Source organism: Taudactylus pleione, unplaced genomic scaffold (genome assembly GCF_031769625.1).
Source record: "Taudactylus pleione unplaced genomic scaffold, aTauple2 ptg000038l, whole genome shotgun sequence".
NCBI lineage: Eukaryota > Metazoa > Chordata > Amphibia > Anura > Myobatrachidae > Taudactylus > Taudactylus pleione.
Window position 1 is genome coordinate 7,570,429 of NW_028284440.1, and position 25,160 is coordinate 7,595,588.

At 39.0% G+C, this 25,160-nt stretch overlaps 1 protein-coding gene across 1 annotated transcript in view; it reads left to right on the forward strand.

Annotated features, from left to right (window-relative positions):
* Positions 1 to 22,617, forward strand: part of TRHDE (thyrotropin releasing hormone degrading enzyme) — a 778,828-nt gene extending 756,211 nt beyond the window's left edge. Inside the window, 4 exon segments of the mRNA XM_088452538.1 lie at positions 18,153 to 18,320; positions 19,192 to 19,332; positions 19,621 to 19,702; positions 21,911 to 22,617. Coding sequence (XP_088308664.1) covers positions 18,153 to 18,320; positions 19,192 to 19,332; positions 19,621 to 19,702; positions 21,911 to 22,057 — 538 coding nt within the window. The 3' untranslated portion in view covers positions 22,058 to 22,617.
* Positions 22,618 to 25,160: the final 2,543 nt, after the last annotated feature.

Consider the following 25,160-nt stretch of genomic DNA (forward strand, 5'->3'; position numbering starts at 1 on the left):
ATATTTTTCTCATGTTACTTTCCAAAAACTTTCTTCACACTTAAGTCACTCCTCTCCCCCTATCACTATTCTTGTATATTCCAGTTAGATCTAACAGTGCAGAACTTTCTCCCTTCTTTCAATCTTGCCTCCCCCTGGTCGCTGCAGTTCAGATACACTGATGTCTGATGCAGAATAATGTCCAAGGGCAAGCATAGCATTTATAGAGGGAGGGATTTTTAAATGTTAGATCGCACACCAAAGCAAACAACTTGTCACAATAGCTGGCAACATATTATTTTTGGTGATGCTTTTTTTGAGTCCCTGTTACACACTGATCACAATATACATTTCACACTAATAGCACACATCTAGTACACTGCCATGCCCCCTGTCCACCAACTTTTCTATGACGTGTACCCTGTCCACCTTCTTTTCTCACATTTTCCCTTGACCTGCTGCGTGTGCATCTTTTCTATCACACTCATCCTCCCCACCAATCTTTCTCACATGCCCATGAGCTTTTTCCCTCATGTGTCCCCTGCCTATCAGCTTTTCTGTAAATTGTGTCCTCCTCACCATATATTCTCATATGTGCTTTGCTGCTAACCAGCTTTTCCCTTACATGCTCTGTGCTCACAAGCTTTTCCCTAACATGCCAGCTTGCCCACCAGCTTTTCACACCAGTGTGCCTAACATTAGCCACCTTCTTATGGGATTCTCCTCCATTGGTTTCAGCTATGTAGAGGGCCAGAGGAGAATGTGATACAATCTGCAAACATTGCTCAGTACACTCTCTTTAATAATGGAACTGCCACATGTATTAATAACTTTAAAACATTTTTTTTGTATATATGATATTGCATTACATTATAATATTGTATGCAAGGCAGGATATGTAATTTTAGCATTTACTACTCACACTGCTATCTCTATGCTTACCCTAGCCTATTGTGGCATGTAAGTATATAGGGGAGATGTACTAAGCTCTGAAAAGTGATAAACTGGAGAGTGATAAACCACCAGCCACTCATCTCCCAACTGATGTTACAGGCTGTGTTTGAAAAATTACAGTTGGGAGCTGATTGGCTGGTGGTTTATCATTTCGCAAACTATCACTTTTCAGAGCTTGAGATGCACCAATCTAAACATATGAAAAAAATGTACTTTTTGTTGTACTGTTTGCTTCTTTTCCTGTGCATATTTCGAGCACAAATGAGTCAAACTGTACTTGAGCAGTACATTCACTGTTCAGATTGTTTTAGATTGTTATATTGGCAAAAGTACTATACTGTGGGATATATTTACTAAAGTGAGAGTTTTTAAAAGTGGAGATGTTGCCCTTAGCAACCAATCCGATTCTAGCTATTATGTTCTAGAAGGTGCTAGATAAATGTTAAGTAGAATGTGATTGGTTGCTACGGGCAACATCTCCATTTCTAAAAACTCTCACTTTCATAAACCCCTGTATGTTTAAAGACGGAAGGATGTGCCAGTGGACAAAGGCAGGTTGAAGAGATGAGCTAGTTTCATGCATGCAGTGGGTGAAATAAAGCAGAGGAGGTGGGAGGGAACAGGTTTATGGAGTAGTTTTTAATATGAGGTGTTGATATATCATTTTGTAAGATGAAAGAATAAAGTATACATTAGAGAAGGTAGTTGAAGGAAGGGAATAGAGGGCCTGATTCACTATGGTATGCAATATTGCATACGCACACAGACCCTGATTCAGAGCCGGAAGCTCTGACCAGAGCGCTCGCTCTGAATCAGGGCCCACCTCCATAATTATGGAGCGTCCTCCTGGACGCTCGTATAGCTGTGGGTCACCACCCACAGCATATACGAGCGTGCAGGATGATGGTCGCGATGGTCTTGACCATCGCGACCATCGCCACTGCGAGCCGAAGCCTGCGGTTGAGTTTCTCAACCGCAAGGCCTGGAGTGATTTTGGCTCTATCAGAGCCAAAATCACTCCCACTGACATCACTAGTGATGTCAGTGGGGCCGGCTTCTGATGGTAGGCGTTCCCTTGGGAATGCCTCCATCTGGGAGGCACGCCCCCGGCACGCCCACCAAAGGGGGCGTGCTGTCAATCAACATCGACAGCACGCCCCCTTTGATCAGACACAACGAGCGAAGGAAAGTCCTTCGCTCGTCGCGTCTCACGCATGCGCAAGACGGAGCTCCCTCCGTTGTGCGCATGCGCAGTGCACACCATCGACCCACTTGCGAGCGGACAGCCGCTCGCGATTGGATCTGAATCAGGCCCACAGTTCAACTGTGATAGTATGCTGATCCTTTGCGATTGCAATGCAATCTCAGCACAACATAAGGATGCCCACTTTACCTTACACACATGTAATGTTTAGCAGGACTGCAAAAACACTGGTTCAATCGAGGACCATCGCAGCCTCACACACACTTGCACAAGCCCTGACCTTATTCAGAAATTGCTTACAACCACGTACGCTATCAGGCCTCAGGCCTTTGCAGTGGCTAATTTATGCATGCCCCTGCAATGCCGTTGAAACACACTGGCACATATTGTGTGAATATTAACAACTGCATTCCTTGCTGAATCGGGCCCAGAATCTGAAATGAATCCCTGCACAATAACACTTTTCTCTAGTCTCCAAACCTTCAAGTGTTTCCTGAAAACTCACCTCTTCAGACAAGCTGATAAAATTCCAGAACCACTCACATAACCCCTAGGATCTGTCATCCCAAATTGCATCCCCTCTATACAGTCCACACATAACTTTATATATTTAAAATTTTTCACTTTCATATATTCCTGACCCTAGGCCAACATGTGGATGGACCAATATGCAATAGGTAGCACCTATCCTTGTACATCAATGCCTACAGATGTGTCCTGCTACATCTTTGCTCCATATGCCATGTAGCGATCCATGCTAGTCGTACCCTGCCATGTCACTGCTTGGTGTTCTATATCACATTATGCTGCAATGTGCTGAAGCGCTGGAAAAGCCAGGGCTTGTAATACAACTTTCTGTCCACCAGAAGTCACTTTTCCTTAACTGCACAGCGCATGCATCAAATAAACAATGAAGCTTTTGTCGCACCATCTGTTGATTGGTTGACAGAACCTATCATTCTTTACAATACACAGTAGTACTAAACTGAGCATTGTCATGAATGCAGGATTAAATAAAGAGTTATCAGCATTGGCCAGAAGATGTTCACCCAGTATTAAATAAATACAGAGCAATTCAAGTGCAATATTCTTAAGGAACTCTGCTGAACCCCCTGTTCCAAACTTCCCACCACCTTTCATTTCTATGCTACTGTATGCCACTCAGCTACATTTTACGCTTTAAAAAAACAGAAGGCCGCTCTGTCAGAGCGTCCGGCTCTGAATCATGCCCACTGTACCCAACAGGTTTGACTGCAGATATAGCTAGCATGTGTGGATGAGTGGGTAACGTGAGTGCTTTACAGAGCGGGTTCGAGGCCCAGAGAGGGACAGTGTCATTTTGTACATCAGTATATATATATACATATATATATATATATACACAGTATATATATTCTTCAATACAGAATTAAATAATGAATTAAATTATTTTGTTTGTGAGGTCTGTCATTTATGAAAATTCATATCTGTGTTGGCCAGAAGATGCACACCCGGCATTAAATAAAGACAGAGAAATTCAAGTTCAGTATTCTTAAGGAACTCTGACAAACTCAATACATTGCTCCAAACTTCCTACAGTACCTGTAATTTCTATGCTACTGTATGCCACACAGCTGCATGTCATGCTAAACCACTTTAGACATTGTATTGTACACATTACATCCTGCATCCTGCCATCGTGAGTCCTATGTGCGTACTCATTCCTGACAATATGGTGGCTCACTATAGACCATATTGCAGGTGTGAGTTGCTCATCCTTCTGCATTGGCCGGACAAGCCACTAGCCAACAACATTGAAAAAAATGGCGGGCAATGCATATATGAATGCTCAACATGACATATTGTATAAATATGGCTGATCCAAGACGGTGTGCTCGCTACAAGGGAGATAGAGTGATTTAGTCCGGTGGACCCCCAGCGACTGAAGAGTCTGAGGGCCCACAATAGGTGCAGTATGTACAGTACTGTACCTTATTTTACAGTAAAATGCAGCTGGGTGGCATAACCTAGAAATGAAAGATTGCTCTGTCTTTAAGAATTGATGGGATGAGGAAAGTGATAATTTCAAATAGCACTCCTGGAGGCCACCGAAATTGCAAGGACCATGGCACAAATTGCTGTGTGTAACACTTTCTTACTGTAGCCAACTTCCCCACCTCCACTCCCCTGTGAGATTTGTGATGAATGACTCATATTGGTTTGGGTTTAAGGGAAGAGCCTCATCCAGCAACATTGGACTTACACACCAAACTATTTAATCTTTTATTTTAACCTGTATAGTAGATTAAAAAAACTGATAAATAAAAAATACTGATTTACAAAATTATTTTCTCCCTTTCCAGGCCTCGAGAATAAAGAGCCAGCTCTATAGGGTGCTCACCTTAACCATTCACCCACACATGCCAACCGTATCAACAGCCCACCTGCTGAGTATGTGTTGTTTAGTGTGCAACTTAACACCATGTATTGTGTACAATACAATATGAATAGCGGTTTATAGTCTAATGAAGCTGGATGTCATAATTTGAAGATGAAGGGATGAGGAAAGTGTTGAAAAATGTATAAAATTGTGGAGAGTACTGTAAAGTATTGAAGCTGAAATGATCTCTCTTTATGAAAAACTGCCCATTCATCTGTAGGTCAGACGGCTTTACACCATGTAGCTACAGTATACAGTACGGATGGCCCATAATGATTACAATATAATGTCTATACCAGTTTAGTCTTGACACAATGTAATAATTTCAAGCACTTGGAGGAGTGGCTGTTTACACTGCCTGAACGTGATTGGCCAGCCTCTCACGGTTCACCATCCATTGCTACTGTTTTGTATTCAGTACTATAGTTTTCATCCATAGAGCATTCACCACTTGTGCGGTTAAACTGTATACTGCATGGTGTGTAGTCTTTGTGGCATACAGTATGCCACACTATAATGCACTTGTCTGCCATATCAGGTATTGACATGCCGTGGCAGGAAAGCCAGAGTGCTGTGCTGTGAGCAAAGATGTAGCAGGGCACATCTTTATTTCCCTAGAGATTGTAAGCTTGCAAGAAGGGCCTTTATGTCTGTCTGTTATTATCCAGTTTTGTTCTATTACTGTTTTTTCCCAATTGTAAAACACAGTGGAATATGCTGGTGCTTTATAAGTAACAGATAATAAATAAATATGAAATTGTTCTTCCCTGGTGATTTCTGTATGTGATGACTGTGTCTAACTGGATTTTAATAGACTTGCCCAAAATTACTATCTGAGCATTTACAATTTCTCTAAGTGCCTAATTCAGCAAAGGATGGAACTGCAAAGCTGCACACAAGCAACATTGCATTTCCGTCCTTGCTAATATGGTAATGAAGCAGGGGGCATCATGCATGCATTAGTGATTCAAGCTGCATCCTTGGATGTAGCCTTGGACTGGTTGCATGATTCTCAGCTGGCTGAGTGACCACTGGGTCACACAAGCCAGCCGTCGCAGATGAGGGGAAAGTGGTCAGGAAATCTATGTCAGCCGAAAGAGATCTTGACCTCTTCCCTCCCCCACAACATATGCGACACACCTCCATTTTGGGAAATGAATGCCATCACCACCCCTCCCCACCCACAAAGGGCAGCAGACTGTCAGTCTACTGACAGTGTACTGTCACTCTGCATATGTTCACGCAGGACCCATTCTGTACATGCACAGAATGGGTCCTGTTCACGCACAGATTTTTAATAATGACGCATTCACTGCTGAATGAGGCCTTCAGTTCCTAGACATTGATTGGAAGCCTAGTTTATTGTCTGGACCAAAGTTCCTGTAAAAGAAGTTTCAGTATAACTGCCCCCCTATCACTGAAGACTGGTGTCCATAGTGACCACTATTCAGTCTTGACTGAGAAAACTGCAGCCCAAGCTCAAGTTTTCTGACCTGGTCCATCACTTGAGAGATTGCCTTGTCTCTCATGAAAGATGGATCAACTGTGCTGAGCATCGATGGCTGGAATGAGGCCAACTTGTCAAAGTGTTAACCTGAGATATCCAAGAATGCAGTTTTGGATACTGGACTGCTTCAAATAAGAATACCATCTTTCCCATTAACTTCTTACACCAGACAAGGACTGAAAAAAAATCTTGATCTAGCCTCTGATATTGTCTATCAACAAAAAGAGTCTTTGTAACTGGATATCAAAAACAAAACCTAAGAACTTCATGAGCTGAGTGGAAATTATATTGGACTTCTGCCAATTGATAATACAGACATGAGATTCTAGTACTTACACAGCCCTTAGAAGATTACATTTTTGAGACTGCTCTCAATCTACTTTTAAGAGCAGGTATTCCAAATAAGGAACAATTTTTACTCCCATAGGTAATAGTAGTACTGCACTGACTGCCATAATCTTTGTAAATATATGAGGAACTGTCACTACGCAAAATGCAGTGCCCTGAATTGAAAACTTATTCCTTTGACTGGATATATTAGAAGGCACTGATGCCCTTCACAAATAGGTATGTGGCGATAGGTATCCTTGGTGTCATGGACCCTAACACCTGAGGAGAAAAATCCTCTGTCTGTCTCCCACCCTGGTCCATTTTTCGTGAAACCATATGGTCTTTTGCTACCTTTTTACTGTGGCTGGAAACAAACCTAGATAGCTTCTCTCTCATAATAGAAGCTATATATAGGGCCAATCACCTAGCCAAAGTCAGTTCCTTCACAGAGCCTACTGGAACCTTTACAACCACTCGCGAATCATGGACCTTCTCACAGGCAGCATGACGAGGATTTGGAAATTTAGCCTGAAAATGTGTGCAAAAATGATGACAATTAGACTTATTTCCTCCAGATGTAGGGGATATTTAGGAAGCATTAGGTTCTAAATCCCAGCACTTCTGATTGTGTATATGCCAACAATTTAAATGGCAAATGATTTTGCTAGCCATGTTTTGGTAGTCAAACATTATCATAAATTTTGGGCATAAACACAATCGGAAATGCCAGGCACTGTTCCCTTTTTATGACATTTATAAAAAAAAAATTAAATACAGTAAGAAATATTTTGCATCAACGCAAATGTAAAAATGGGTTTACTGTGTTTAAACTACACAACATACATACAGAGGTAACACATGAAAATATTTGAATAAGATATATACAGTATATAAGAAACTTATCAGACACTTATCCCAGACTCTAGCAATCAGAAGTTCCTGAGGGGAAATGGGAAGATAGCCATCAATGAGGTCTCTTTTTGGGTGTTGGACTGTTCCATCTGCTGCAACTTCTCTAAATTGCCAGTCTTACCACAGTGCGTAACCCTTTTCATTAAAGGTAGGCCCTGTGTACATCTGCCCACTACTCTGACCTTTTCATTGGGTCATGATGAATAATCATTGCCATAGATCTAGCCACTCCTCCTTACAGTAGGTAGCAAGGCCTGGTTCTCATATGCATCCTGTTGCCAACCTGTATGTGATCTATAATGGTCAGAAGCCATGCATAGAGTGTGTCCAGTTACTGTCAGCACTGCTCTTCGAACATCTTCAGGTAATAGCTCCCCTGCATGCACCATTCTGGTTCCACTGGATAAATGGTCCCACACCACTGGACCACCCCTGGTTTTGTGCACCCAACTTCCACCTGCAGCCCACAGCTACTAGAAGGCAGCATCCCCTGCTGTGAGGCACATTCCAACCTTGCTTCAGTCTGCTTGCAGTCGTGAGGTGAACTGCCTTAATCTACTTGTACTGCCACAGGTGTCCAGTTACTGTCAGCACTGCTCTTCGAACATCTTCAGGTGATAGCTCCCCTGCATGCACCATTCTGGTTCCACTGGATAAATGGTCCCACACCACTGGACCACCCCTGGATTTGTGCACCCAACTTCCACCTGCAGCCCACAGCTACTAGAAGGCAGCATCCCCTGCTGTGAGGCCCATTCCAACCCTGCTTCAGTCTGCTTGCAGTCGTGAGGTGAACTGCCTTAATCTACTTGTACTGCCACAGGTAAGAATGAAATCCTGTTCTGGACAGGCTTGGATCCCAGAATGAGGCAAAATGACATCTTTCATGGACATCTGTGCTGAGATGTCCGTAAAAGATGGTGTTTAGCCTAATTCTACATATACAACATCTATTCCCCAGATGTAACACAACGGATGAAATGCAGTGGTAAATTCCTCAATCTATGCAGCAGATAAGCATATTCTTTTGCATCTATGTATTTGTATTAAAATTGTATATTACTTACTACACTATTGGAGTCTTTTCTTTCTCTTTCTATTTTTATATATCAGCCTCAGCAGCACTCACAGAATATTGGATATAGATTCTTGTGTTGAGCAAAACTTTTGTGATTAATGTTCCAGTACGAAGTATATAGTACCTTTTGGAATTGCTGGTTCTTAAGCTAAACAATATGGCTAATGTGTTTTGCACCCTGGGTGTCTCTAGTTTATTGTTTAATTTTTTTCTGTATATGGATATTTACATTTGAAATTGCTTGAGAGCACTAATTTGATATATCAGTATTACACTATCATACAGTATACATTTTTCTTGGACTAAGGAATAAAGAATCATTCTGAGGAGCATAAAATTCACATTTTTACTGCATAGAGTATGCTGTATGTATGTACACTGAAGGTGCTAATTCTTACCCACGCTTATTGATATTATAAGAGGAGAGCAGTTTGGTTTTGGCTTAGATCTTCCTGTCAGGTTTATATTTCCGAATTACATAAAATGCCATCTTTCAAGGACATCTGTGCCAAAATGTCCTTTAAAGATGAAGTTTTGCCTCATTATATATATAGTAGGCACCCATTGCTGACCTACTCAGTTAGAAATTGATTTACAACTGATGAGTTGAATGGGTAGAGGATTATAATAGAAAAACCAGTTAAGTGCCAGCACCTAAACCCTCAAAATACCCCATGATCAGTAATGTAACTCAGATGGATAAAGGAGAAAGTAGGATCCCTCCTCTAACATCTTGAATGTTTCCGAAATCTTGCAGTGTGGTTGAGTGAGTGTTATCATAGGATAAAGCTGAAGGTAAGCCTGATTTTTGTAGAGACAATGAGACTGATGAATTTTAAATTTAATAAATCAAGTGGATCTAATTTTGTAACAGACTTTTTTTTTAGTTCAGGAGTGTATATGAAATATAAGCTTGGGTAGGGGTGAGTTGCAGCTAATGTTTAAGAGATTGAAAACTATTAAGTGAGCATGGCATTATTTTATGGAGGAATGAAGAGTTCAAGCAGATACTGGGGATTTCACAGAGCAAGGGGTTGGGTCTGTTGTCACCAAAAGCCACAAGAAGATGCAAGGTGCGTGAAATGACCTGAAATTAAATACTGAAGATAGAAGATAAGTTTGGAGAAAGCTTTATAATATGTGGAGAAAGAGAGAAAGTAGTGTGAGTAGGTGCAAAGTGCAGTGATGAAATAGAGATTGATGAATGAGAATTAGTTTTTATAAGTTTTCAGATAGTGGGAAGGAAAAGTGACCTTTGTTCATGTCAGTAGAGGAGGTGTAGGCCCTTTTACCGCCCTATCTTAGATCCTGATTCAGAATTGTATGCTATGGCGATATTGACACAGTTAGCCAAAGTTTTTACTACTAAATTACACAGTGCATGTGTCCCGGTACCTCTGCAATGTCACTCACAGAGAGAGTGATTGACAATTATGGTCCATTTGTTGGGCGTAACCAAGGGGTGGTTAGAATAATGCAGGAGTGTCACATCCGTTTTCTAGGAGTATTGGAACCAGCAACTGTGTCTTTGTAGTTTGTATGCATCTTAACTGGTGCCAGAAACTTAGCTCCTTTGCCCATTCTGTTGGACTATAGGATTACTCTGTAGATCAATGATCGACTGATCTGCAACCGATACTGTGACATGTTACACAGATGCTGCGACATCTTATGCAGATGCTTGGATTTGCAAATCCACAGGTGGGAGTCTCAATACATCTCCCAGTGTTTTCACATACCAGCTGCATAAAATCGCAGTCATGACGGCATTAGCACACTACTCTGAATCAGGCCCTTAATGTGGTAATAAAGTATTTTTATAAATGTCTTAATTGACAGCATATAGAATTAAAAAAGAATAGGCACCTAGCCCTAATTCAGGGCACTACCATACTTATTTAGGAAATGGGCAGCTAAGCCACTCTGGGGTCTATTTATCAAGCAGTGAAAAGTGTGGAGAAGTGAACCAGTAGAGTAGTTGCCCATAGCGACCAATCAGCTTTCAAGTAGCATTTATCAAGTACAGTCTATAAAGTAATAGGTAGGATCTGATTGGTTGTTACTGCTTGATAAATAGACCCCTCTATCTCTGTACAGTATCTGCAGATTTGTTTCTCTCTCTCTTTCTCTCTCTAAAATTGTCTCACTAAGCCTTATCCTCAGCTCTACTCTGAGCTGCTTGCCTGCTGCATGCAAGTCAATACTGGGCTGGTCCTACATCCATTTAATCATGTGTAAGAGGATTCTGGGCTCCCAGGCCTGAACATATAGCCAGCTAGCATTAGCTGAGCTAGACTGTTATTAGCACACCATGGCCTTGATTCAGAGATGTACCAAAACCCAATAGTTTGCGTACTTGCTGCTGCCGCTTGAGGGTGGGGATTGGGTGATGCTGCATGCTTTTCCAGGAAATGAGGGAGATGGCTGCAATGTTTATCCGATCCTGCATCTTCAGATGCAGGCATCAGATTTTAGATGCAGGCAGGAGGCATCTTATCTCTTCAAATACCTCTAAATCAGGCTGCATGTGCAGTGCTAGTAATAATTGTACTATTATAAGCCCAGCATAGATAGTAAAGGTGTATAATTCGTAGGGAAATTATAAAGGTAAGAATGATAATGTAATTATACTGTAATTGTAGAAGTAACTTTTATATACTATACAATATCACTTATTGTACAGTATGTAAAAATGTTCCACAGGCCAGCCAGCATGCCTGATACAAATGTTCTGAGCATTCTGCACGTTTTGACATACAGCACAGATGATTACGTAAGCTAGGATACTGTAGATGAAAAGACATGCACAAGAAAGATCAGTGATGACAGGTTTGCTGCAGGGTTGTTCCGACAGTTGTTCAGCTGGCCTATTATTGGAATTGCAGATAGAGCAGCTTGTAAAATAAAGAATTATATTACTATATAAATATGTAAAAATATCAAATGCATTTTAAAAGTGCTGATAAGTGACAAAAAAAGAACCCCAGAGATAGGCTTAAAATATCCTAAATTTTAAACCATGACACATTATGTAACTGAGTAGGATTACTTGTAGTAGCATTTGTCAACCTTATTACAAACATATATTGGGGGAGATGTACTAAGCTCGGGAAAGTGATAAATTAGAGAGTGATAAACTGCCTACCTATCAGCTCCTGTCATTTTTTAAACACAGGCTATGACATGACAGGAGCTGAGTGGCTGGTCATTTATGGCTCTCTAATTTATCACTTTCCAGAGCTTAGTACATCTTGCCCCATTATAATATATATTTGCATTTGCCTCTAAATGCTAGTTCTGTTGTGTGGATAAGTAATAATTATATTAGTTCATTTACCTAATTTACTGTAAATAAAAGGACACAAGTAACCTATAAGATCTTTTTTCAGCCAAAGAAAGATATCTATGGTGAATTGTTATCACTATGAATCTGGCTTGTGTATAATATTTTGATTATTGTTACTAAATTAAATATTTTATATATATATTGCAAGTTTGGAGTAAAGGATTGAAAATTAAAGTGTGACAATGAAGTGGGTATATTAGGGATGTTGTTTCACAACAATATACATATACTGAAGCCATTAGGTACTGATATGGCTTCTGGCATAAGCAATAGCATCGGTGGGAAGCCTGCTCTTGTTTGTGCACAATATACATACAGTATGTTGCTGTAAATTTTATTGCAGTTAAGAGTGCACCATGTTTAAATAGAGAAACCATCCTGTCTTGTGACAGATGCCTGTAAGTGTAGTTGTGAAATGGTATAGCATTCAAAAAACATGTAATGCTAGGCATATACTGCCAGATAAAATGTTTGTCAGACTGACAAACATTTTATCTGACAAGGTGAAACCATGAGATATTGTGGCCATACGCTGTGAGCTATGTCACAGTGTATGGCCATAATGGGCCTGATTCAGAGTCGTACGCTAATGCAAACACATTTGCGTATTTTGCATCTTAGCAATTGCTAAAATACTAATGCATCAGCCTGCGGAATTTGTATTGAGATGCCCACTGGAGCCCTCATAGCTGCCCGCACCTGCCAACACAAACGCAGCATTGGACACATATCCTCTAAATATGGATTTCTTGAGTGAGTCTATGGTCTCTCAGAATAGCAGCGGTAACTGAGACGCTGGTGCTTTGTTCTTTGTGTATGTGATCGCAACCTCTGGCTGGTACATGCTCAGGAAATGGTCCCGACATGCCCACGTTTTGGCTGAAACTCCCCGTAACCACCACAAAATGGTCCCTTCCTGTCATTCAATTGTGAGTGAGTCCTCACAGAAAGCATGATCACAAATAATTCGCAGTGCATGCACAATGTGGCTGTGACACATGCACAGACTACCGATAATCACTCAACTGTGTGAACAATGGAATAGAGTTCAACACTGAATCAGGCCCAATATCTGCTTTCCTCCCCTGGAAAGGAGCCATTTCTCTTTTCCTCTACTGTGAAGGAACAGGGAAAATGTTGGGCGGTTGTCCGCGGCAGCACAACCACTACCAGACTATCTTATTGAGTGTTTCGGACAGGCTGGAAGATATCAGCACATACAGCAGACTGATAATTAGTGGTTGTTTGCGGCAATACACTGTACAATTATCTGGGCAATCTGACTATAATTGTACAGTGTGTGCCCAGCATTAGTTAGATGCACACAGCAGCACCTAATATTTCTTTTCAATTTAATAGTATAAGAATGTGTTGTATTGTCATCTAAGAATGAGCAACGCTTTTTAAATGACACTAAGGGCCAAATGTAATAGGGTGAGAGTTTAGAAAATGTGAGCTTAGCAGTAATCTCTCACATTGGTCGAGTTTTATCTACAAAATGGGAAAACATCTGGATGAGATTTTAAATTGTGAGAATTTTTTGAGTCTGAAAAACATGCGAGTTTGCTCTGTTGCTTTGTTCTCAGACTCTATTATATTGTCCGAGTTTAAAAAGTGTGAGAAAACCCTCACATTTTCTAAACTCTCACCCTATTACATTTGGCCTTAAAATTTTAGATTCACATAATATTCAACATCTTGGGGTGGCATGACATTTTGTTCATGACCACTTGCTATTTTATGTTTGGAAAACTAAATAATTCCTGTGGGCCGACAGCTGGTAACATTTACTGATGCAGGCTGAGTACTAGCTTAAGGGAAATAAGGAACCTACAACCTATATGTAGTAGAGTTTGGTCAAAGATGCACTTTAGAAATCCAAAATTCTATTGGAGCTACTGGTTAGCAAGCATGGTGGCCAGTTTATGTACGAGTCTGCCATGTCTGTCTTGTAATCTCTAGGATGGCATCATGTCAGATTCCTATTAAATAGAGCAAAGCAAAGTTTTCAAACAGTAAATGGTTTGAGTTGCCAAATTTGGTAGGTTTGTGCTGAATCTGTTTCCATCTGCCTTCCATATTTAAATATGCTTGTGAAATCCCTGCCACTGTTCCACTTTTCCATCACAATGGATGATGCATAAGGTTGTCTATTTCTGCACTTTACCTTTCTTCCACAGGATAAACATTATGCACCCATTTTTGGTTAGAGATTATGTAAACATTTACAACTGTTTTGCTTAAAATAGAGAAATCAGATGCTCAGCTGGAAGTAATGGTGCATATATTACTCAAAATAAACGAGCATGAAAAGACCGCATATTTTCTCACATATACAGAATGGTTTTCATTTGCATTCTCATATTTGCATACACTCACATTCTGAGCATTAGCAGTGCAAATTCACTCAAGCATACTGTATGTTCAAATCTGCATCAGATTATTATTTTACAGGTCATGTAAGGTCCATGCTGATGATAAGCATCATGTACACTATGTAGACAAAAGTAATTGGAAACCCCGTGCAAGCTAAATGCATACCATGCATATCATTGCACATGAGTTCCAAGTGGCCACTAATGTGGCTCTTTGACAAGAACACTTCAGAGAGAGGCCCATACACTTGCAGTTCTACGGAAACAACAAATGTTTTTATCAGTACGACAATGCCACCTGTCATGTTTCCAGGGTGACACTGGACTGGTAGATGCTGGACTGGTATACAGAAAAGTTGGATGGACTGGCCAGCTCAGAGTATAGATCTTAACCCTAATGAGAACCTCTGGGACAATTTGGAGCAACAGGTGTGTTTTAGACCGGCTCAACTGTCTTCTGTGTCACAGTTGGCCACTGTACTTAAAGCGTAATGGCAAAACATACCACCTGCTGTTGTCCAGGAACTTGTGGACCATTGTCCAAGAAGGGTGTCTACAGTAATCACTGCATGTGGTGGTCCTACAAAGTACTGATGTCAATACAATCTCATTGATTAATTTGCTGTCAGAGTCCAATATCTTTTGTCTACATAGTGTGTCTATATATATATATAAATATATTTATATATATATGTATAACATACATGTTTTGTAAGATCTTTAGTAAGCTCTCACTGCACTAAATCATAAATCATCCTGTTACTTGCCATACCCTGTTCTGCCACCCAGTATGAAATGCACAGCCAGATATTGAAAGAGGAGCACAGATCTGATGGTCACCTGGCTTTTTTCGAATATTTATCAAGTTTGCATTAATTTTTAGCAATTTGCAAAATGGTTTAGTACTTGTAGTTTTGCCTTAGGGACTTGCATTAAATATGCCGACCTGTCCAATTCCCATAGCAAATTTTCCTTCTGTACAAATTTCACCAACTTTACTACACTTTTACATTGTGCATACATTTTCTCAAATGTACTTCTATGTGCAGTCATGTAGAAATCCATAGCCTGATTGCATGTTGTTATACACAAAATAATTATCTACCCCTTACTAAAAGTATACAGAATATAATTCTGTCAACAAACATTTTAAAACAAATGCAGATAATTGCTTTAAAATGCGCAGCTAAGATTACATGCTAGCATGCTAGTGGTGAGACTAATACTTAATGAAAACATATTATCAATGCCGATGATAACAGGGTAGGGACAATCATTTGAAGAGCCTGAATACACAGTTCACTAAATTTGCATACAATTGTTCATCCAATTTTTTCTCATTCAAAGTTTGTGTGAATTGAACAATGCAAATGTGTTTTATTCTGAAAAACTGTTTATGATAGACAGGAGGTAATATCAATCTCATGACTTCCATGTTAATATTTAATATTTAATGTTTCATTCTAATGCTTTTTTGATGCTTGCATAAACGTGTTTGGTATTTGCTTGTGAAAATAAAATAAAACATGGTGATGTTATCCAGTTTACACAGACACCATATACAAACCCGCCAAGAGCCGCGACGGGTCCGGGTAACAGGGGGCATGGCCTAATCGGGGGAGGCGTGGCCATGCCCCCTTCTGTAAAAAAAATAACAGCGGCGCAGAGCGGCGCTGTGTGCTGGCGAGGAGGGCGCTCTGAGCCCCCTCATCCCGGTGCAAAGCCAGGGGGGGCACAATCAGTGTGATCGCTCCCCCCCCTACAGGCATAAGAGACTGCTGTGGCTGCTGCTCAGCAGCCACGAGCAGACTCTCACTGCAGCTCAGCACACGCTGTGCGCTTGGCTGCTGTGAGGGAGGGGGGTGGCATCGGACCCGGGCCCCCGACTGACCCCTCAGGACGGCCGGGCCCGGGTAATTTGTACACTCTCCCCCCCCTCTTGGCACCCCTGACCATATATCCATAAAGCAAACCATTTCTCAATTAAGAATTAAGACCTATTAATTACAGATTATGAGAAGTGGATGCAATCGATTATTGAAATTTATGAAAATTATTGCAATATTAAGTAGAACTGTAATAGGCTGTGCCTTTTTTAATACAGTATTGTTAAAAATGTTGTTCTGTGATACATATACATACCTAACATTTGCCCTAGAACATCTAGCTGCAGAATATACCCTTATATATCATACATCTGTCATACAAAGGCAAACATTTGGAAACTATGTATTATATCTTTCAATCAGAGTATATAAGTACACAGTGACAAAAACAGATAAATCTCAGGTGCACAACTCCAAATTATTAGTAATATATAAATGCAATAAAATTTTGCAATCAGTAGAGGTTTTTAGCATAATCATGGCCAAGGTTATGGGCCTACCCACCATATCCAGGTAACCTCTGTAGGGTAGGTCCCTAACATACTAGGATTCAAATCCAGAGCACAGGACATCCTCAAACTAGCCCAGCTAAGCAAACAAACAGTGAAGGGTTATAAAACAAGTTTTATATACTGTAGTGCAACTTTGGTTCATATTTGGGGCGTGGGTCCCCCTGGATTGTCTTTGTTAATCTGTTTCATGGCACCGCATTTTTCTTTTATAGCACATTTTTTTATAACACACTTTAACCCTTCACTGTTTGTTATTATATATGTACCTTACTTTTTATATTCATACTTTATATGCAGCAGTAGCTGCTCCTAACTATCTTTTTCACACTGCACTTTTCTTACTATGGAGGTGCCTTGGGGCAGCTTAGCTGGGCTAGTTTGATGGTGTCCTGTGCTCTGGATTTGAATCCTAGTATGTTAGGGACCTTCCCTACAGAGGTTACCTGGATATGGTGGGTAGGCCCATAACATTGTCCAATATTATGCTAAAAACCTCTATTGATTGCAAAATTTATTGCATTTATATATTATTAATAATTAGGAGTTGTGCACCTGAGATTTGACTGTTTTTGTACCTGCAATAGTCTCATCAAGTAGCACCTCCCACTATATATATATATATATATATATATTTATTCAGGGTGTGCAGTCCAGAAATATTTCCCAAGTACACAGTGACATCCATTAATTAACCCCTTCCCTATTCTCATACACCATTGATAAATGTTAAATGTTTGAGACATTTAGCCTAATAAAAGTGAGCATAGAACAGTACAGACTATTGATTAATTTTATGGAATAGAAAAAGTCCAAAACTTCTCATTTGTATTCTCCATGTCAACAGTGAATTCCAGTGCTTCTCCACTGACTGGGCTAATCAGGACCAATGGAAATACACATTTGAATAATAATAATAATAATAATAATAATAATAATAATAATAATAATATTTTAAATCCAAGGTTTCCATACAAAACATTATTAATATCTGTAGCTGTCAGCATCTGTAATATCAACATTGCAGTACGTGAGTATAGGAGTCCATATACCAGCGATGGATTGCCGAAATGTTGTGATCCTCAGATGCTGGGTTGGAGGATTAGTGAAATCCAATATGTTGGATTTCACAGATTTGCTGATCACTGTATAAATATGATCATGATTTCCAAATCTGTGAAATTTAACATGTATAATTTCACCAATCCCCCAACAGATCAGAGAACATCGATGGTCACCAGTTGGCATTTCCAAGCGCCAGATCTGCATTTCCGATCCATTCGCAGGATCGGATAACATGTCACCTGATGTATGGCGCCTTAAGATACAGAATTAATTATGATTAGTCTTTTTGACATATTGCTAATGTCTTAAATGACCACACCTGTGTTTGCTTTGTCATTTAACCCTGACCCATAGTATTTCAAACAGCCTTCCAAAACAGGTGCCAACACTTGTTTTCATTTGGACATGGTATCACTTATATCAGGAAGACAAAACAAATCCAATACTAACATGCATTTACTGGTAAGTTTAGATGTGCAATCAGTGGAAGACTCTGACCTACAGTATATAAGATTTGTACACATGCAGTGTTAGCACTGAGCACCTATGAATTGTAAACTGATATTGTATATTTAATTTATTCTTCAGAATTCCACCCAATGTTCGGGACATTGTCTACTGCACAGGAGTTTCTTTAATGGATGAAGATGTATGGGAGTTTATATGGATGAAATTTCATTCTACCACAGCTGTTTCAGAAAAGAAAATATTATTGGAAGCATTGACCTGCAGTGATAATAGAAACCTATTAAACAGGTGTGTGAATAAATGAGTTTTTAAAAATGTGTTTTTCTTAAACATCTGCATTGCCGCCCACTGTACTATTTTATAGAAGAGGCTTTCTAAAAGTTTATAATTTTTATGCAATAATGCATACATATAGTTCTAGATAAACAAATAGACCATTTAATGAGAACTAGAGGCATTATCCATTTCATATATAACATAGACTATTAGAAATGTCACTGCATTGGCAAAACAAGGTTGCAAAACATGTGTTTGATTTATAATGTCAATGTAGTGTACCAATAATGAAAATAAAATGTTTCCTAATCTAGGATTTTCTTGAAGTTCATAGTTCAAGGTGACACATCACACTCATTTATTTGACAAAGGTGCAGGGTTATAGTGATGCAGTATTTCGCCATTAGTTTTTTTCAATAGAATGGAGGATATTAATGTTTGAAGTCAATTATTATATGTAATTTATATGATGGTCAGGTTAATTAACTTCCATAAAGTCAGTGGTTTTAGTAAGCACAAAGATGAGTGACATTTTGGTAAAAAAAAGAGAGGAACAAGTCTACAGTACATTCTATGCATGTGAAAATACATAAATAGGGACCTATGAAAACATAGATGGAGTACAGCAATATTCAGCAGAGTGAATGCAAAATAAGTCAATTTAACTTACATTTACAGGAATTAAAACAAAGGGTGAATTAGTAACTTTGCAATGTTATATATTGGTAAGCTCAGTTACCGTATCGTATGAGCCTACTTACAGTACAGATTCATGTGATTATTTCCTCTAACTCAAGAAGAGGCTATTTTTTCATTAAGGCTTATGGTGGTGTATTATGACCAATATTATGCATAAACTTGTAATAGTTATTTTTTTTTTAAGGCTTCTCAACTTGTCCCTAAATTCAGAAGTGGTACTGGATCAAGATGCCATTGATGTGATAATTCATGTGGCTCGAAATCCACATGGAAGGGATTTAGCATGGAAGTTCTTCAGGGATAAATGGAACATTTTAAATGCTAGGTATGTAAATTCATTACAGTAGTATTTAATTTTTGTAACCATATTGTCTAAATACTTTGCCTTTAAAGTGTGAATGTCAATCTTGTCATTAGCCACTGTGTAAATACTGTACTGTTATATGTAAGCAAAACTAACCGCACAAAAGTTACATACTTTAATGATATTGACCAATGGATCTATTGATATTTCTTGGGGCTTAAGAGCTATGTTTGCTTAGATTTACACATAATCATGTTTTATTATGTGCAACTTACCGTAGATAGAGATAAATAATGGTTTTCTACTTAGGTATGGAGAAGCATTGTTTATGAACTCAAAGCTTATTAGTGGAGTTACAGAATTCCTCAATACAGAAGAAGAACTAAATGAGGTAAATATCAAATATTATATTTTTGGTCAAGCAAAAGAAATGCAAAAAAAATGGTAACTAAGTAATTGAAGAATCAGCTATAGTTTATCTGTCAAATGTGCTGGGTTTACCCCACAGCTAATTGATTGCGCTGCCCAATTCAAATAGCTGTGGGAACCACATGTGCAGGATATTTCCTCGCAGCCTCAGAAACTCTGTGGTAAAATACAGATCCAGCATTTTATATGAAATCAATGGGTTAGTGCGCGTTAAGCAAGTGTTTATCATGTGAGGAAGGCTACTTAATAGAATAGCTTTTACCTGCATGGCACTATCAATTAGCTGTGGGCTATTGGCCCGATTCAGAGCTGATCGCAAGCACTGTGCACTCGCAAGCGACTCAATGTTAATGCCCTGCACATGCGCCTCATCCAGTGTGCACATGCGCAAACCCCGCTGAGCGACTGAAGTTCAGTCGCTATGGGGCTCGCAACAAGACGGGGCGGCTGTCGATGTTGATTGACAGCTCACCCCGTTTTGTTGGCGGGTAGAGGGGGTGGCAGGACAAACGCAGGCGTTCCCTTAGGAATGCCTGGCATTTGTTTGCTGCTCTATTAGGGCAGGGAGTCCACTCAGGCTTGTGGCAGCTAGACCATACCCCAGGGTCTTGTCGCAAGCCTGATGTTCACTATTATCGCGACGGTCTCCTGGCCACTCGCACAAGCTGTGGGTGGTCTCCCACAGCTTTGTGAGTGGCCGGAGAAAAAAACAAAACACCCACATTCAGAGTAAGCACCCGCCAGCAGCGAGCGGCTCTGAATGAGGTCCTATATCCCTTGGCTAATTGAATTCCCCTCAATAAACTGATACGTGATTATGAATAAAAAATTAATTTTAAGTATCTTTAGTCCAATTAAGCTTTTGAAGCATTTTATACCCATGTTCAGGGAAAAGACTAAAATAATTTTATATAAGTATAAGCCTAAATGTTACATTTAGTGGTCCTTTTAGGCAGTTTACCAAATTCTATAGCAATAAATATTTAAGTAAAACACATTTTAAAATAAATAAGAGTAAAATATTAACTATACAGATGGATGTACGTGTCTACAAATAATTCAGTGAATGGAAAATAACATAATTTTAGCACAGAGTATAAACTTTTTATACATTTTAGTCAGCAGTGTAAATATTAAACAGTTTTCTAGACTTTTGCTATAAAATTTTTGACAATTTTGTGCTATATAGACATTATTGTTAAAGCAGTTCCTCAACACTGCTTATACAATTTATCTTCCGTCAATACTTGTCACGAAAATGAAACATTATTAATAATGAACCTGATCTAAGCAAAAATTGGACAACTTTTTAATAAATGTTGTCTTTCACTAAAATAGCAATAGTTGTGTTTGTGTGCCTTATGAAACACTATCCCCTAAATATGCTTTACAATGTGTTCTGCCAAATGGACAATAGATTAAAAAAACTAATATAAATGTTCTATATACTGCTCAAAATACTAGACCTGGGAAGACTTTTAATCTGTTTGTATACATAATCTGTGCACATTTGAGTACACTATGCAGGAACACTAACAGAGGCGGGTTTTCAAGTCATGTAATTTAGAAAAAAAATATGCAGAAGTTCTATGGCCGTGCCTAATTGTAAAATAATTATAAGGGAATAGTAAGTATTAAAAGAGAAATGAGGCAAATTATTATAATTATTTTATAATATCTTAAACTCTTGTCACTGATTAATTGCAGTGGTTCCCATGGGGTGTATGGCCTAATCGTGGGAGGCATGGTCACATCCCCTTAGGATAAATTAATTAAAAAAAACACATTTTTGCAGCTGCCCCACAGTCCAGCACAAACCAGGAGGGGGTGCGATCAGTTTTATTGCTCCCCCCACAGGCATAGATAGGAGACTGCTGCAGCTGCTGCTTAGCAGCCGTGAGCAGTCTCCCACTGCAGCCCAGCACACAGCAGCATGTGCTGGGCTGCTGTGAGGTAGGAGGGAGGGGACGGCACCAGACCTGGGCCCCTCCACCAAGCCCAGGCCTGGGTAATTAGTAGACACTCTGCCCCCTCCCCTATATTCATAAATCAAATGATATAATAAGTTAATAACACATTGATTTATAGAAGTCACATTTTTATTAATGGTAACAATACTATACTGCTCTCAATTATCCTTAGTAATGTGATAATTTGTTGTATTTTTCAGCTAAAAAGTTTTATACAGCTGCATAAAGTAGGATCAGCTGTGTCTCCTTTGTCTCGAGCACTGGAAACTGTAGAGGCAAATGTACGATGGCAACTCCTATACAGGGAAGAACTATTTCAGTGGTTAAGAAAAACTTTGAAACAATAAACTTTGAAATCTGCAAGCGCTGAATCCGGTTCATCACCCTGAGTCACATTTCTTGGAAAAGACCAGAATGCATGCTGTAAAATTTATTGAAAACAGCAAAATGGGGCACAATGTGTCTTTCTCTATTTTTGCACTTGGCTCTTTTTCAAATCATATGGAAATTTTTCAAGAGAAATTACAAGAACTGTAGAATTTTGTCCTGGCTTTCCAGGCAAAACATTACATACACAGTGCATGTTGATGTAACTGTATATTTTTCAACTTATATTTTGTGCATGTTTGTATAGTCCGTCTGTGTACTCCAGCATGCTTATCCTTACTGTCCCAGTTTTGTATTTAAACTGCTGTTACATCAAGAGTGGGCATTATGCAAAAGCACAATGACTATATATGACAATCAGCGTGATGAAGAATTGAAGCTGAAGGATAAAAAAAAACTATTCTCAAGAGATCAAGTCAACTATTACTGCAAATATGCATAATCTCATTGTATTAGTAAACAGATTGTCTAGCAGTGATTGCTATTTCTATTAAAAACAACAAAATATTTTGAGAATTAAATGATGTAATATACACATGCATATTAAAATGATTTATATTGCTTTTCTATTATGTCCATGTCAATATTTTGGAGAACTGATGTCAAAAGTATTTTTAATAATTTATGTTAGTTTTTTAATAGATTTGTAGAAATGCAAAGCATTTAAACCGCCATTACAGATGCATACTGTAATCTTGTTTATTAGCTGCAAAATTTGTTTTTTTTCAAATTAGATATTAGTGCATTTCCATTGAGATATAAAACATGATCCTCTTTGTTAGAATGAATAATAGACATCACTTCAATGTATTTTCGCAACATGCATCATTAATATATGGTTCTAATGGCATTTTAGAACATTATCTATTAACCCCACAGGAATTGTTATACTGTAAACTCATCCAAATACATTTAAGTAGACCAAGCATCCGCAAACAACAGCAGTCAACCATGATAGCAACAAAGAGATGTATGAAGTGTATTTTATATAGAGGTTATGTTTGATCCTCTACCTGTGATGTGGTTGATGTTGAAATACTCAGATTGATTACATGTACTATAGGGATAATTCCTACCACTATAAACTTGTCAGAGCATGGGTACACATCTGTACTGAACTTAAATACTGTACTCTGTGATGCATTATAATACTTTTATTGGGTGTAGGTTATTCTAGCTCTACTCACCTTCATCTCCTATACAGAATGAATACAATGATTGCTTTGAGCGTAGTCACAGACAACAAATTAAAAAATAGTTCTGGTAAATAATATTTGGGTAATTATTATCCAAAAATACATTTAGTAAATGTTTAAACTTTGATATTGTTCTGAAATATAGAACACAGGGCCTGATTCATTACTGTTTGCAACTGCGTTACCATCGCAGTGCACAAACCGGCCACTGCAATCGGGGATGTGATCGCAGTGACTACGCAAAACCATTACAGAGTGATTGACAGGAAGTGCCGTTTGTGGTGATGGGGGGGGGGTGGTTGGCAGAATACAATAGTGCCAGTGCCTGTCAACGCCATTGCAGGGGCATGCATAAATTACCCACTGCAATGCCTTGCACAGCTTGAGGACTCATAGCTTGTGATGAAGTTAGCAATTTCTGAGTAAGGTCTGAGCTTGTGCAAGTGTGCGTGAGGCTGCGATCGTACTCGAATGTACCAATGGTTTGCAGTCTTGCTAAACATTACGGATGTGTGTAAGGTAAAGTGGGTGTCCTTATGTTATGCTGCGATGGCAAAGCGATCACAATGGATTAGCATACTATCGCAGATGACCTCTGTGTGTAATCGCAGCTGTGATGGCAATAGCAATATGTAGTGAATCAGGCCCATAGTCTGTTATTTTATTCATACAAGCAATCAACTCCTCCAGACTAATTTATCGCATTCTATTAAACTACTCAGCTGTTATAACTGAAAACTCTGCGCCAAATAGTGAAGAAATGTGATGAGTGTTGCAACTGGAAGACTAGCTTGAAGTGCTTACTTAATTTTATTAAATTGTGCATGCCATTTATTAGTTAAACATTGAGTTTATCAATTACAGAATAATGAGCAGCTAGGGCATGCACTGGCAATTTTAACTATAGTAGTGGGTTTTTTTGTGTTTTCACAGCCAATATAACAACAATGCAGCCTCAGGGTGAAAGCTGTTAAATCTACTGAATCAAGTCAAAATTGTTTAGTATGCAAAAAAGAGTGCTAAAGAATTCAAGAAAATCAACCTAATTATTTTTTTATGATGATTAAGTGCATTGAACTTCAAAAAAGCGAAAAAATAACAGTTTCAATGATATTGTTTCTTTTTTTTAAGTTTAAGACAGTTAATTTTTATCCTGCAAGCTATTGGTTATAGTAGTGAGACTCATGCTAATAAAGGATGTTTCTAAGATTTTTTTAAGCATAATGAATTTTATTAGAGGACATGTTTAAAGGAAATTACAGGGTAAAATTTAAGAATAATAAATTTGGATAATTGTTTATCTGAGCCAGTTACAATGTGAATAGCAATTATTCTTCAGGCTATGGTCCAGATTCAGAGATTAACGCTAATGCAATCGCAACTGAGCTCTCTCATGGATCGCAATTGCTAAAATATGCTAATGTGCTAATGACTTCCAAAGGTTCCCTGAGCATTGGGATGTCCACTGCTGCATTCTCATATCCATCTGATGATATGCAACAGTGTAAACATCGGAAACATTAATGCAGATCGGACAGCCACACAGCCTCTAAGTCAAGTCTGACCTGTCTCAACACTGCATCTCTCCTGACACGTTGAGAGCTCTCATGCTGTGAAGAAAATCACAATGGCTAATTTATGCATGCCCATGAATGGAGTTTAAATGGTCCTGATGTGCCTGCATTCGCCTAGCCACCCCCCGTTACCTACAGTACCTGTCACTCACTTTGCAAATGAATCCTCTGTGCACAGTATGGATTTCACGCTTGCGCAATGGCTAACAATACTTGATCTGCGTAAATATCAGCATTGCGGAAATTTCTGAATCAGGCCCTATATTAAGTGGTGGCAAGTGAAAAAAACAGAC